The sequence below is a fragment of the Rhinolophus sinicus genome, chromosome 4, assembly GCF_057876585.1.
Source record: "Rhinolophus sinicus isolate RSI-liver-muscle chromosome 4, RSI-T2T, whole genome shotgun sequence".
In the NCBI taxonomy this organism is placed as follows: Eukaryota; Metazoa; Chordata; class Mammalia; order Chiroptera; family Rhinolophidae; genus Rhinolophus; species Rhinolophus sinicus.
The window spans coordinates 47,026,523-47,040,472 of NC_142504.1; the positions used below are offsets into that span (position 1 = coordinate 47,026,523).

At 37.7% G+C, this 13,950-nt stretch overlaps 1 protein-coding gene across 1 annotated transcript; it reads left to right on the forward strand.

Annotated features, from left to right (window-relative positions):
- The first annotated feature begins 1,577 nt into the window (after positions 1–1,577).
- Positions 1,578–13,939, forward strand: PSMC2 (proteasome 26S subunit, ATPase 2). Its single transcript, XM_019744565.3, has 12 exons — positions 1,578–1,733; positions 3,496–3,533; positions 3,898–3,979; positions 4,717–4,816; positions 8,649–8,780; positions 9,166–9,238; positions 9,604–9,699; positions 10,516–10,680; positions 11,628–11,715; positions 13,198–13,400; positions 13,498–13,594; positions 13,681–13,939. Exons 1-12 carry the CDS (start codon positions 1,664–1,666, stop codon positions 13,836–13,838), a joined length of 1,302 nt encoding a protein of 433 aa, XP_019600124.1. The 5' UTR covers positions 1,578–1,663; the 3' UTR covers positions 13,839–13,939.
- Positions 13,940–13,950: the final 11 nt, after the last annotated feature.

The window sequence follows — 13,950 nt, forward strand, 5'->3', positions numbered from 1 at the left end:
TTTTTAATTTTTTTTTTTTAGGAACTGTCATACTGTTTCCTATAGAGGTTACATCATTTTACTTTCCCACTAACTGTGCAGATTTTAATTTTTTCCACATCCTCACCAACACGTATTTTCTTTCTTTCTCTTTTTTTTATAGTAACCGTTCTAATGGTTATGAGGTGGTACCTCATGGTTCTGATTCACACTTCCCCAATGGCTAGTGATGTTGAGCATTTTTTCATGTTCTTGTTGGGCATTTAGATCTCTTCTTTGGAGAGATGTCTATTCAAGTCCATTCCCCATTTAAACAACTGCGTTGTTTCTTGTTTTTTGAGTTATAGTTCATTACATATTCTGGATATTAATCATCAGGTGTATGACTTGCAAATATTTTCTCCCATCCTGTACATTGCGTTTTCACTCTGTGTCCTTTAATACTCAGAAGCGTCAGTCTTTTTTATTTCTCTTTTTTTAATTTCTAAATTCTATAATTGTCTCCTAACTGCTCTCTTCCATTACTCATCTCCCAAACTCAATTCTTTCAAAACCTACTTTCCCCTGGCTTCCTTGTGTTGTAGGAATATTTCTCTGAGTCCCCAAATGATGTAGGGGATTTTTGCTGTGGATGCCGGGATCATGTCTTATGAGACCAAAGAATGGAAACGCAGACCAAGGAGAGGTGAGGAATTTTTTTTTTTTTTTTTTTTTTTAAAGAGGATAGTTTATTGAAAGCAAAGGGTCAGAGCTTCTGAGTGGGAGGGGGTCCCGAATGGGGATGCCCAGTGACCGAGGCAAAAGCTCTTACTTTTATACTTTCCCTTGCCTGTTTGGGGAAGGGGCCTGGAGCCTTTTAATGGAATTCGTCTACGAGGTTTGTTCTGTTAACCCATCCTGAAGGAATTAGCAAAATAACCCACTCTTAATCTATCAGATCTTCTCCGTTTGCCAGGCCAAAAGGAATTTTATGATTAAACTCAAGGCACTGTTGCAGTTTGTCCCGGAGCGAAGGAGTGATTTCAAATCCTTAAGTCTCAGAATATGTCTGTCTTTTGTTTATTCCACCAGGGACCACCCTGTCCCGCTAGCAACATACTAACTAACCTGTCTCACTTGTGTCTGAGGATGGTATGACTGTTTTGGCAGCCGGCTCAAAAATTGAAACCATTTACCTCCTCATCCCAAGTTAGCATGAAATTAATGAAGAGCTCCTTTTTACCTTCACTCTATTTGTGGATCTAGTCACTGTTGTCGCAAATGTAATATACCAGGTAGTTTACAAACACTTATTTAAAGCCTCCACAATGCTGTGAGATAAAGGGTAAATTAAAGCATATAGAGATTAAAAAAGTTACCGAGGAGTGCACAGTAAATAAATGACTAAATCAGGATTTAAACTCAGCCACTGAGCCAGGCTTGGTCTTGAATCTGTTGCTCAGAGAACTGTGAGGTGCAGGGTAAACCCACGCTCTCTTTTAACAAGGAATTCCTTCTACTCCCTGTAAGTGGGACCCAGACGCTAGCGTTCCCTTCCGTGGCTCTCTTCTGCCTCTGGTGCGCGGAGGAAAGGGGCCCGCGGAGCCGACTTTACTTCCGGGGAGGAAGGGAAAGGAAGGCACCACCGGAAGCGGAGAAGGTGCTGTGTAATCACCAGGGAGCCGAGGCCCTTGGATCTTTCAAAATGCCGGATTACCTCGGTGCCGATCAGCGCAAAACCAAAGAAGAGGAGAAGGAAGACAAGCCCATCCGAGGTCAGTTGACTTAGCCAGGAGCTTCCGCCCGGGGTTAGAATGAGGCTTGGCCCTGGAGGGAGGCTGGATTCCTGCCCCGCGCTCGGTCCCTTTTGTACCGCTTGTGATTTAGTCCGGGGCGGCAGCAGGGTGAGCCTGCCTGCTTTCTCTGTCTCACTCACCCCGCTCCAAGTTCTATATTCATTTCCCGCTGGTCGAAATATTTATTCACGTTAAGCTCTCAGGTCTTGAGTAACTCACGCACCCTGCTTGGCCTTGCAGGCCTTGAAAAGTTCCCCCGCCTGGCGGTGCTTGGTAACCTGCATCCTCTTTCCTGTCCCTCTTTCTCAAGTGTGACAGCTAGGTGATAATCAGTGTGTAGCTAGGATCCTGAGACATAATTTTCTTTTTAAAAACCATTCCTTTGAGTAGATAATAATACATTTACATGCCTAAAACGCAAAAGGCAGAAAACTGCTTTGAAAAATGTCTTATCCTTGGCCCAGCCACCCGTTTATCTACGAAGGCGACTGATGTTGTCACTTTGCGTTATCTTTCTAGACATTTTCAATGAATGTACAAGCAAGTTTGCATAATTGCATAAATGTAACTTGCTGTACATTTTGCTTTTTTCAATCAGTATATTTTAGGGATAAGTTCATATCATTATGTAAAGAGTTAATGTCTGTATCTGCATAGTATCCCACTTTATTGGGTATACAGGAAAGTATGAAATTATTATTGATGGACATTTAAATTTCTTCCAATCTGTTGGCCATTAAAGAGTAATGAATAACCTTATTCATGTAACTTTTACCACATGCACAGATATAAGCTGTAGGGTAAATTTTAGAAATGGAATTGTAATTTGATGGGGTCCAATTACTCTCTTTAGAGACTATATCACTTTTACTGACCATTTTTGTACATGATTTCCTCCCAGTAGCCCCTTTTGTAGTCTTATCTTTATGCTTTTTTCTTCTTTTGTTCTTTATAGGCTATTTTTAAGCATTCTTTTGGTGGTTTTTCCCTGTCTATTCTATTACTGTTCCTTTCCTAAACAACTTCAATCTTTCCTAGCACCTTTTCTTCTCCGTTTCCACCCTCCCTCCAAAGAAAGAATATTTCCTCTGGGCTTTCATCCCACACTCTGTTTCCCTTGAAAATATTTTAGGGTACTGCAAACCTCAGAGGAACTCAGTCACCTAATGGAAAACTTAGTTACAGAGACTTGACATTTCATCTGTGTATGTCTCTGGGTATGTTATCATTCTGTAAATGTATTAATAAATTTATCCCTTGGAATACAGTATGACGAATGTGTATAGAATTTTATGTGCTTCTTCATCCATACCTTATTTGATCTTTATGGCAACACTGTGAGTGTAAATTAGTATTATCTCTATTTTTCAGATGAGAAAACTGATGTTCAGAAAGGTTAAATGGTTTTTCCAAGGTTCCTTAGCAAATGCATGACCTTACTGGGACCAGTGCCAGGTTGTTTTGATTCTCAAACTCTGTTCTTTGGCTGCCCTATTCTTGTTGTGTCACATCAGTATGAGGCTCTTCAGCAGCTATGTTACGTATTTTTTTTAATCCGCCTTCACCCAATTATATAAAATATTACTGTCTTTGTGGGAATTATTTGATGGTTGTATTTATATCATTATAACTTTGCACAATTTTTCTCACTCAACTAATTCAGTGTGAATTGAACAGAAGAGAATTGTTAGCTCTAGTTTCTTATGTTTAGATCTCATAAATATTATCTTTCTTCTTTTAGCTCTGGATGAGGGGGATATTGCCTTGCTGAAAACTTACGTAAGTCCTTTCAATGTCCACAAAATATAGATGTTTTATGTTGAAATGAGAACTATTGTTAGTATTGCTCTTCCAAAATAATTAGAAGAGGATGTCTAACAGTTTATAGTAATCCTAACTGAAGAAAGTTACCTACCTACATTTTCTAACTAGAATGATTAGAGTGTCAATATTCAGTGTGTCTAAGTTTATACATTATTTTTATACTATTTATAATTAAAGTGTGGTACTATATTGAACGATATTTGAAATAATTTACATAAATATTTACTGTATTTAAAATGTGTGTAACTGTTAAATGTTTTGTAGTTTAATAAATTGTTGATTTCCTGATATTCTAGCTAAACTGATCTTTATCTCCTAGGGTCAAAGCACTTATTCCAGGCAGATCAAGCAGGTTGAAGATGACATTCAACAACTTCTCAAGAAAATTAATGAGCTCACTGGTATGTGTGTGTGTGTGTGTATTTTTTACTCCTCTTTCCTCTCTTTAAACATAATGTGTTAATTATATCAAAGGAGTTTAAATACAAATGTTGCTTTTTCATGAATTTCAGATTTTAAAAATTGTCCTTCCTGTTAAGAGATTGGATCTCATTTAATAATTTCTTGTAGTGCCTTTTATAACCAAGTTTAATGCTTAAGCAATTAAGAAACAAGCAAGTAATGTTTCTGTAAACAAGTAATGTTTCTATTAGTCAAAGCCAAATTCAGTAAACTAATAAACAAGTTAAAGTTTCTTATTAAATAAATATACGATCTCACATGGTATTGCTTGAAGTAAGTGGGCTATTACCTTGTATTTGGAAACTTTTCTTCTTGGGAACTTGAATGGTGAAATTCTATAGTATGTGACCGCAAATAAATGTCAAATATAGCATTAAATTTTTGGCTTATGACTACTTTAGGGCGGTGGTTCTCAACTGGAGCGATTTTGCCTCCTCCCTCCCCCCGGACATTTGGTAGTTATGGAGACATTGTTAGCTCTCATTACTTGAGGGGGAGGTGGTGCTAGTGGCATCTAGTGGGTAGAGTGCAGGGATGCTGCTAACCATCATGTAATGCACAGGACACTCCCCGCAGCGCACTATTTAGTTCAAAATGTCATAGTGCTGAGGTCGAGAAAGCTTGCTTTGGGGTTTGCATTACATGTCAGTGAACTTTGTAATCTTTCTTTATGTAGGTATTAAAGAGTCTGACACTGGCCTGGCCCCACCAGCGCTCTGGGATTTGGCTGCAGATAAGCAAACACTCCAGAGTGAACAGCCTTTGCAGGTTGCAAGGTATGCTCTGTGGAAGTTTATTTTTATCTACTTTTAGTCACTTTTTAGAGTGTTGGGTATAATGTAATAGTTCATAAAGAATTGTTTTCAAGTTCCAAGTACATAAAGCTTTCTACAAAAGTATCTGGGGTTAAAATTTTATGCCTTAAACAATTATCAAGAAATAAGTGAAGACATAATCATATAAAAGATTCAAATGATACAGAAAGATACACAGCAAATACAAAAACCTTCCTTCCCATCCTTGCTGTCCCACTGTTCCTTCCTCAGACATAACAACTACTAAAAGTGGTTTGGTCTTAATCCTGCGGTGTAACTTCCTATCCCTACATCCTTCTAATGTCATTGTATTAAAATTGAGATCAGTATTCAGTATTGTATTTATGGCTAAGTACTCCCTATTCACAAAGAGCCAAGTAGTAAACTGATGACTTCTTGTACCACTTTTTGTTTTCCTTGTCATAATTGCCTTGTTTTTTCATTTGCCAGTTTTTTTTTATGTATATTACTAATTCAACACCTCAATTTTCTCTGATTGTCTAAGTTGCTCTTCAGATGCATTCGGTCCATCAGATTTTCTGTCTGGAATCCTCAGGTGCACTAACTGCATAACGTATTGTCTTAGGTTCATCTTCCTAAAGAAGTCTTTCCCAGCACTTTCCGACCTGCTTCCATTTGACCAGTTCCCCTTTACACCTGTCGAATCACGATCATCCTGTGACTTCTTACCCTGGAGGTTCCCTTTACCTCTCTCCTGTGGCTTGTGTCCCAACTCTTTCTTGTTTACTTGCACCCTCATTAGGTCAGCTGTATTCTCTGGTGGCTGACTGAAAGAGAGTCATTTGGGAGGTAATATTTTGAGACCTCATATATCTGAAAATGTCTTGGCTGGTATAAAGTTTTTCTCCAGAATTTTGAAGGCATCGTTCCATAGCCCTCTGCCTCCTGGTGTTGTTAGTCTGAAGCCACTGATTCCCAATTCTGTCCATGTGACCTGGTTTTCCTCTGCAAGTTGTAGGGTGTCCTTTTGTTCTCACTTGTTCGGAAATTGCATGATGACATGCCTTGTTGTTGGTCTGTTTTTAAGGTGCTGGGCTCTCATGTCCTTCAGTGTGGCAGGTTTTCTTGAAAGTGTTTGTTAACTTTTTTTTCCCATTTGCTTGGTCTTCTGTTTCGGACTTGTATTATTTGGATATTTGACCTTCTGGATTGCTTCTCTAATATGCTCATCTTTCTCTCCTGCCTTTCTTTTTTTGTGTGCTTTTGCTCTACTTTTTGTGAGAGTTTCTTAACTTTATATTTGATTCCTTCTGTTGATTTTTTTCTCCTACTTCTCTTCACACATTTTTAATTTCCAAGACCTCTTTTTCTTTCAGGGTATGTGTTTTGTTTTTTTTTAATGTCCTGTTCTTGTATCATGGTTATAGTGTGTTCTCAGCTTTAAGGAAATTAATGATAACTAGACGGTTTCTGCTTCCTCTAAGATGTTTTTTCTCTTTGCTTGCTGTCTGTCTTTTATGCTAGATGTATGATAATTTTACTTTGGGCTTTACTTTCAGTGGGAGAACAAAAGGCTGTCAGAAGCTCTAGATCCAGCAGTGTAGCGTGTTGATCCTAAGCGTCACCATAGCTTATACGGTTGGCTGTTTAGTTGGGGAGCCTTCAGTGTCAGTGTCTTTAGATCTTTTCATTTAGATCTGTTCCCTAGAGAAGTTGTTTTCAATCTCCTGTTGTCTCCAATTTCCAATATTTTGGAAGAACAGTGGAGATGGAGGGTTAGGGAATTTCAGCAACAGGTTCACTTCTGTTTACTCGCTCTTCCCTTCTCATCTCCGTACCCTCCTCATTTTCAGTAAAGTTATCCCACCCCACTCCTTGCCCTAGCATTTCTTGAGAACTTCTGTTTTACTCTTTCCAGAATATTTTCATCAGCCCAAAAACAAACTCATACTCTTAGCAGTCCTTCCCCCCCCCCCCCCCAGCCCTTGGCAACCGTTTATCTACTTTCTGTCTCTATAGATTTGCCTACCCTGGACATTTCATATGAATGGAATCGTTTCATATAAATCTATGATCTTCTGTTTCTGGCTCCTTTCACTTAGCATAATGTTTCAATATTCATCCACGTTGCAACTTGTGTCACAACATCATTTCTTTTTATAGCCAAATAATATTCCAGTCTAATTACTCTTTTCATTGATACTTCCTTTTTGGTGAGACATTGTTCTCATACTTCCCAGTAATTGTTTAAACATGGTTTCTTTCAGTTTTTTAAAAAAAATATTTGTGATATTTTGTTTCGTGAGACAATGTCTAAGCTTTCTCAGGAACAGTTTCTATGGACTGCTTTTTCCCTATGTATGGGCCATACTTTGCTATTTCTTTTTGTTTCTCATAATTTTTTGATGGAAACTGGACATTTTATATAATACACACACACACACACACACAATATTATATATAATATAATAATATAACATGTCAGCTTTGGAAATCTGATTTCCCCTTTCCCCAAGATTTGTTATTGTTGCTGTTTGTTACTGGTTTTCCTTTGAAGTGTTTTGATCAGCCTCTTGTTAGCCCCAACTGGTAATGTAATGCTGCCTCAGACAGTTGTGATGTTAAGCAGTTTTCACTGATGGTTTCCGACAATTGCCCTGTGGGTGGGGATATTTATACCGAGTGAGCCCTGAGTCAGGTCAAATAAAGACAAGTCCTGAGACTGGAACTCTTCAGCTAATTGTCAAACAGGTCAAACAGTGCCAGTTCTCTGTGGGTTGGGCTTTGGGCAGCTCCAAACTCATTCTGCACTCTCCCCACTGCCCTCAATTCCAGAGTTCACAAAATATTGATTTTGACTGTTTTTGCCAGTGTTCACTTTGCTTTTAACGAGGAGCAGATTTTCGAAGGTCCTTACTTCATTCTGGAAGTTGAGGTCCCTGTATAGTATATACTTTTTCAGCTGTGGATTGAAAAATCTGTATCTGTGCATACAGTGTTGGCAGGGTCTGTCAGATAAAGTAATGATAGATACTTTCTATATATGTAATTCTGCCTCCGTGGTAGAGCTTGGCTATTGACAGGAAACAGCCCCATCACACAATTATGCTATAAGGACAAAGCATTCTTTCCCTTACTTTCAGTGCTACCTGTATGCACATTCCAGAGACTATTTTGTATTTCCCTGTGTTTGTTGCCACAGCTTATGACATCAATTCTTTCTAACATGAGTTCTTTTTTTGTTTTTGTTTTTCTTCAGTATACAGATAGTATAGAAGAAGAAAGGCAGTAGACTACTTTCTACTGTGATGTACATGGTATTACAAATTTGCCTTCATCATGTCACACAGAAAAAGAATACATTTATGTTAAAAATAGCAACAACAATAAAAATGGATTTGAAGTATAAACTCAGGAAAGAATGGAAAAACACATTTATTAGTTAACTTGGTGTAAGGCAAGATGATGGTCTTCTGATAGGGAAAATAAAAAAGAGTAACAAGATATAAAGGAGTATCACTAATAAAGGAATATGCTTATGAAAATCAAGAAATTAGAAAACTTCTTAATGATGAAATATTTGGGTTTAATTTTCCAGGGGAATATTAAACATTTTAATGTCTTTTAAACATTTTATGGCGTGACGAAAGTTGAGTGGACCCTTGGGATTGAGCATATTCTGTACAAAAGGATCTTTAACGGTGGCCCTGTTTCTGCAGTTCTAGTTTACACCTGCTCATTAGTGTGCTGCGTGCCCAGGAGAGAATCAAGTTACCTGAATTCGTTAGTAGTGGCTTAGGTTCCTTACGAATCAGGTCTTTTGCTGTGTTAGGTGCACGAAGATAATCAATGCTGATTCGGAGGACCCGAAGTACATTATCAACGTGAAGCAGTTTGCCAAGTTTGTGGTGGACCTCAGCGATCAGGTAGCACCTACTGACATTGAAGAAGGGATGCGAGTTGGGTAAGATTTCTATTTACAATAAATGCTCATCTTTCATTAAAGATACCATGTCACTTCATGCCTTTGGCTTTTTCAGAATGAATGCACTGCTTGCTGTGGAATACCTAGGGATAGTCTAGTGGGATACTACAGTTGAATGTCCTTTCTTCTTTTCCCCTTTCCCGAACTCCCTCCTTTCCCCCACCTTCTCTGTGGCTTTTTATGAATGGCTTCAAGTATCATAAAGTCAGTGCAGAATTTTAGAGTTGAGTTTGCGAGTGTATTTAAGGTAACGTGTAGGTGGAGGAAACACTTAAGCGAGCTAATGGAATTAATGTATATAGACTACATGGTAATTCACTTAGAAAAGTTTTTGACTGTGTGAGGCTCTTTTTTACCTTTTCAGTGTGGACAGAAATAAGTATCAAATTCACATTCCACTGCCTCCAAAGATTGACCCAACAGTTACCATGATGCAGGTAAGAAACTATGGAAGGAAAAAAATGGCATGACTTAGTATACAACTGCATCCAGCTCAAAAAATTTTGACACTTTTTAACTAATAAACTATTGGTATGTGGGTATATATTGAGTTGCCAAAGTTTTTAAAACCATTTTCAGTTGAGAAAGTGTTTATTTTACTAGTTTGTTTCTCACTTAGTGTCATAAGTAATATAGCAAGTGGTTCTAGGACACTGGGCAAAGTATTCAATTTTTTTAAAAAAATTCTTATTTGCTATAAGTCTGATTTTTCTTTTAGGGCATTGGGTCTATTCTATGGGACATTTGGACTACTATTCAGAAGCTTGTGGCTATATATTGTACATTTTCATCCCTCTCTTAGGTGGAGGAAAAACCTGATGTCACATACAGTGATGTGGGTGGCTGTAAAGAACAGATTGAGAAACTTCGAGAAGTAGTTGAAACCCCTCTACTTCATGTAAGTGGCTAAGTCTGTTACATGTTAAGTTTCTTTGTATAAAAATGTGATAGTCTTTTGTGTACTGTGCACTAAAATTGCATATATATTAGTTTTTTAAATTTTATATTTTCCTTAATGAAAATTTGTGAGGGGGATAGAGAGTAGAGGTGTGGCGAGTTGGTAAGTTCCAGAACAGTAAGCAAAAGGATTGAGTGGTCAAGCCTATTCAAAAAAAAAAAAGATCTTCTGTTTTAAGTGACAAAGGAAGCTGAGGTATAACTTCTAGCAATATGTTAAATATGTTAGAGTTTATTGTAGAAGAAGTCACATGTTTTAATGATACCAAGAGGAAATGGGCTTAAATTAAATCAAATTAAGCTTGGGAGGATAATGGAAAACTAGAATATTAAATAACAGATCATACTTTTGTGCTTTAAACACTAACATTTTTTTTTTTAATTAGAGGAAAAAAATTTGTTAAGCCTGGACAGTAGAAACACCTTTAAAAGCCATTCAGTCTTATGTATTGATGAGTCTAGTTCAAATCTTACATCTTAGAAAGTTCTTATTTAGATCAAGTATATGGATTGTGGACTTAACCGTGTTTCCCCGAAAATAAGACCTAACTGGAAAATAAGCCCCAGCATGATTTTTCAGGATGACATCCCTTGAACATAAGCCCTTTGCATCTTTTGGAGCAAAAATTAATATAAGACCCGGTTTTATTTTCGGGAAAATATGGTAATAATTTTGGTTTAAATATATTGATGTAGAAGTAGTCTTAGTTTGATTATACCAGAAATAGTAAGTGTAAAAATTGTGTTTTTCTTACAGCCAGAGAGGTTCGTTAACCTTGGCATTGAGCCTCCCAAGGGCGTGCTGCTCTTTGGTCCACCAGGTACAGGCAAGACACTCTGTGCTCGGGCAGTAGCCAATAGGACTGACGCTTGCTTCATTCGAGTTATTGGATCTGAACTTGTACAGAAATATGTCGGTGAGGTAAAGTAATGTGATCATATGAAAGAATATGTAGCTCTAAAGACTTACAAAACCTGGATGAAATTAAAATGGCAATTCCACATTGAAAGATTTAGATCTGAAATTTTTTGATTGATGGATTGTAATTGGTGGTTCAGAAGCCCAGAAGACACCAGTCTTCCCTTGTAGTCATTTGGACATAAACTGCTTAAAATTTTTAATCATTGTGTTCCCTACTCAGAAGGAAGACATTTTCTACAGATTTGGTTTGTAAGATAAATACCCCAGAAATGTCCAGTGAATGCATTCAAAACTACTTTCACTTCAGGGGCAGTGTTTTATGTTCTACTGAGAAAGAGAGGACATAGATTGTCTCTATCTGTATGTGCACAGGTGTTATACACACACACACACACCCCGTGGAATTTTTTCATTAGAGAGTTAGTCTAAGGCTGTATATATTGTATTTGAAACATTAATGATTGATATACTTACAATAAGAATTAGAAAAGGAGCTGCATGAGTTGAGATATGCATTGCTTTTAATTCTCTGGTCAAAACTTAGAAATGAAATTCAGTGATCAGAAATGCCAAGTGATAGGTCAGATGCTTTTATTTCCTTAGGTTTTACTGATTGAAATGGAGCCTATGTTTTATTTAACAATGTTAATTTGACCTCTTTGGGTCAGAAAGTTTTTGGCTATTTCATAGGTACAGAATCATGAGATTACTTAATATTGTTTTGAGGCTAATAAGATTAATTTGATGAAATAGGTTACAAGCTTCAGTTTTTTTGAGAAAGCCTTAGGTAATAGTGGAGGTTACAAGCTTCAGTTTTTTTGAGATAGTCTTAGGTAATAATGGTTGAGAATACTGTTAGGAATATTGAAACATTTGAGGTATAATTTACTATATCTTAAAGGATTTTAAAACCAACTTTGAATTAACATATTGTTTTTTCTCATTAGGGGGCGCGGATGGTTCGAGAGCTCTTCGAAATGGCCAGAACAAAAAAAGCCTGCCTTATCTTTTTTGATGAAATTGATGCTATTGGAGGTATGGCTGGTATTTTAGAGACTACTTTAGGATTGGGTTTCACGAGAGTTCTAAAATAATATGTGTAGAGTTCTCCTGATATGTTAATCTTGTACCCAATTTGAATTCCAACTCTCTTATGAGCGCTGGCATATTGGAGCCACAGATCTAATAAACAGTAGGGCTACACCATAAAGGAAAAAAAATATATAGCATTGCTATTTCTCAGTCTTAATCTTTATACTTTCCCAATTTCATTCATGTAACACATATTTTCACATTTAACAATTCCTAACTTGGATACAATTTCACTTCATGTTATAAGAAAGCACTGGGGCATAATTTAACTGGTAGTCATTTTTCATAAAGTATACGTAAAATAATGTTACGGTTGGCTTCATAGATTTGATGAAATACAGTATTAGCTGTGCGATCTAGGTAAGTTATTTTAACTAACTCTGAACCTCAGTTTGCTCGTCTTGTAAAGGGCATGATAATTCCTGCCCTGTTTACTTCTGGTTTTTTGAGAACTTTAAAGTAAGTTTTGAATGTGAGAGACTTTGAAAACTAACTGTTCTATAGGCCTTGACTATTGTTACAGACTCTAAGAGTAATAATCCTTAGTAGCTGGAGAAGTGTCATGTCCAGACAGTTGTTTAATGAACTTAGTGACGAAAATGACTTGAAAATATAGTGGTGGCCCCTGTCACACTGTGGGGACTGTGGTTAAGTTACCTGGAGTCTTGCTTTTAGACTGGATGGGCGTTGTTGGGTTAGGACAGCCTGGAGTTAATGTCTTCACATAGTTAATTTGCGCACAGTCTAGTGAAGCAGTGTGGTGACTCTGAAGTCATTTTTACAGTATTGGAATAAGCCTTGTGATGTCAGGATGCTGTGAAGCTGTGGTTTCCAGGGTGGATTGTGTGTAAAACAGTGTTGGTGCAGGAGGAAAACAGCAGAATTGTTTTTGTATTTAATTTTAATCTCATTTTTAAATTTTTTATTTTTTGCGTTTTATAATGTACATAATACATTAATACAACAGTATGTATTTATATAATTTAAAAGTGAAAATACATATTTGGAGGCGTTTCTTGTGTTTTTGCTATGTCGGTTGAAATGAGAGACTGACGTCAACCAAGAGTGCTCTAATATACGCAAATCCGTGTGATGTTAAGTTGTTACAGTTCTGCTGTATCATGGATTTAGCCCTATTCTGAAGGACAGTTTTGAGAAACTTACAAGAGTATGGCAGTTTCTGACATACCGTCCAACACCATTATGGTGCAAAGGTTGCATGTGTTCTGCTGCCCAGTGCAGTGTACGATGTGTCAAACAACACAGGTGTTCTTGAGTGATGAGAGTCACTTTCTAATGAGTTTTATGTAAAGCAGGCCGCTCTTACAGGCTTCACCTAAAACTCGTTCACTTGCCCTGAGGCTGTGGTTGTGCAGGTGCTACTCAGAGCCATACTCAGAGCTTAGCTCCCTTTTGTCTTCTCAGGGGCTCGTTTTGATGACGGTGCTGGAGGTGACAATGAAGTACAGAGAACCATGTTGGAGCTGATCAATCAGCTGGACGGCTTTGATCCTCGAGGCAACATCAAAGTGCTCATGGCCACCAACAGGCCCGACACCTTGGACCCGGCTCTGATGAGGCCGGGGAGGTTGGATCGAAAGATTGAATTTAGCTTACCGGACCTCGAAGTAAGAGAATCATGTCGTTTGAGAAAAGGGATTCGGGAAATGTTTTCTTCCTGTCATGTTTTTCCATTGTAATATTTTTCAATTCCCTGATTTTCAGGGTCGGACTCACATTTTTAAGATTCATGCTCGTTCAATGAGTGTTGAAAGAGACATCAGATTCGAATTGTTAGCACGACTGTGTCCAAATAGCACTGGTAGGTTGAAATGTCTTGTTTGTATTTGTTGGTCTGTCTGTCCAGACTGCTGTAATCAAGCCTATTATTTTCTTTTTGTTTGAAAGGTGCTGAGATTAGAAGTGTCTGCACAGAAGCTGGTATGTTCGCTATCAGAGCGCGGCGAAAAATCGCTAGTGAAAAGGACTTCTTGGAAGCTGTAAATAAGGTCATCAAGTCCTATGCCAAGTTCAGTGCTACTCCTCGTTACATGACATACAACTGAGCCTCAAGGCTTTCACTGAGACACTTCTTTTAATTGGAATCCATAGCTTGTGTACGCTTGTTAACCATTTCACACAAAAAATAAATGGTTTCAAAATTGTATGCTTTTTTTC

Excerpts from the sequence above, each read along its gene's own strand:
- PSMC2 (XM_019744565.3), top strand. The coding sequence starts at position 1,664 with ATGCCGGATTACCTCGGTGCCGATCAGCGCAAAACCAAAGAAGAGGAG. Across the intron at positions 3,980-4,716 it reads GAAAATTAATGAGCTCACTG|GTATTAAAGAGTCTGACACT; the intron begins GTATGTGTGTGT and ends TTCTTTATGTAG. Across the intron at positions 4,817-8,648 it reads CAGCCTTTGCAGGTTGCAAG|GTGCACGAAGATAATCAATG; the intron begins GTATGCTCTGTG and ends TTGCTGTGTTAG.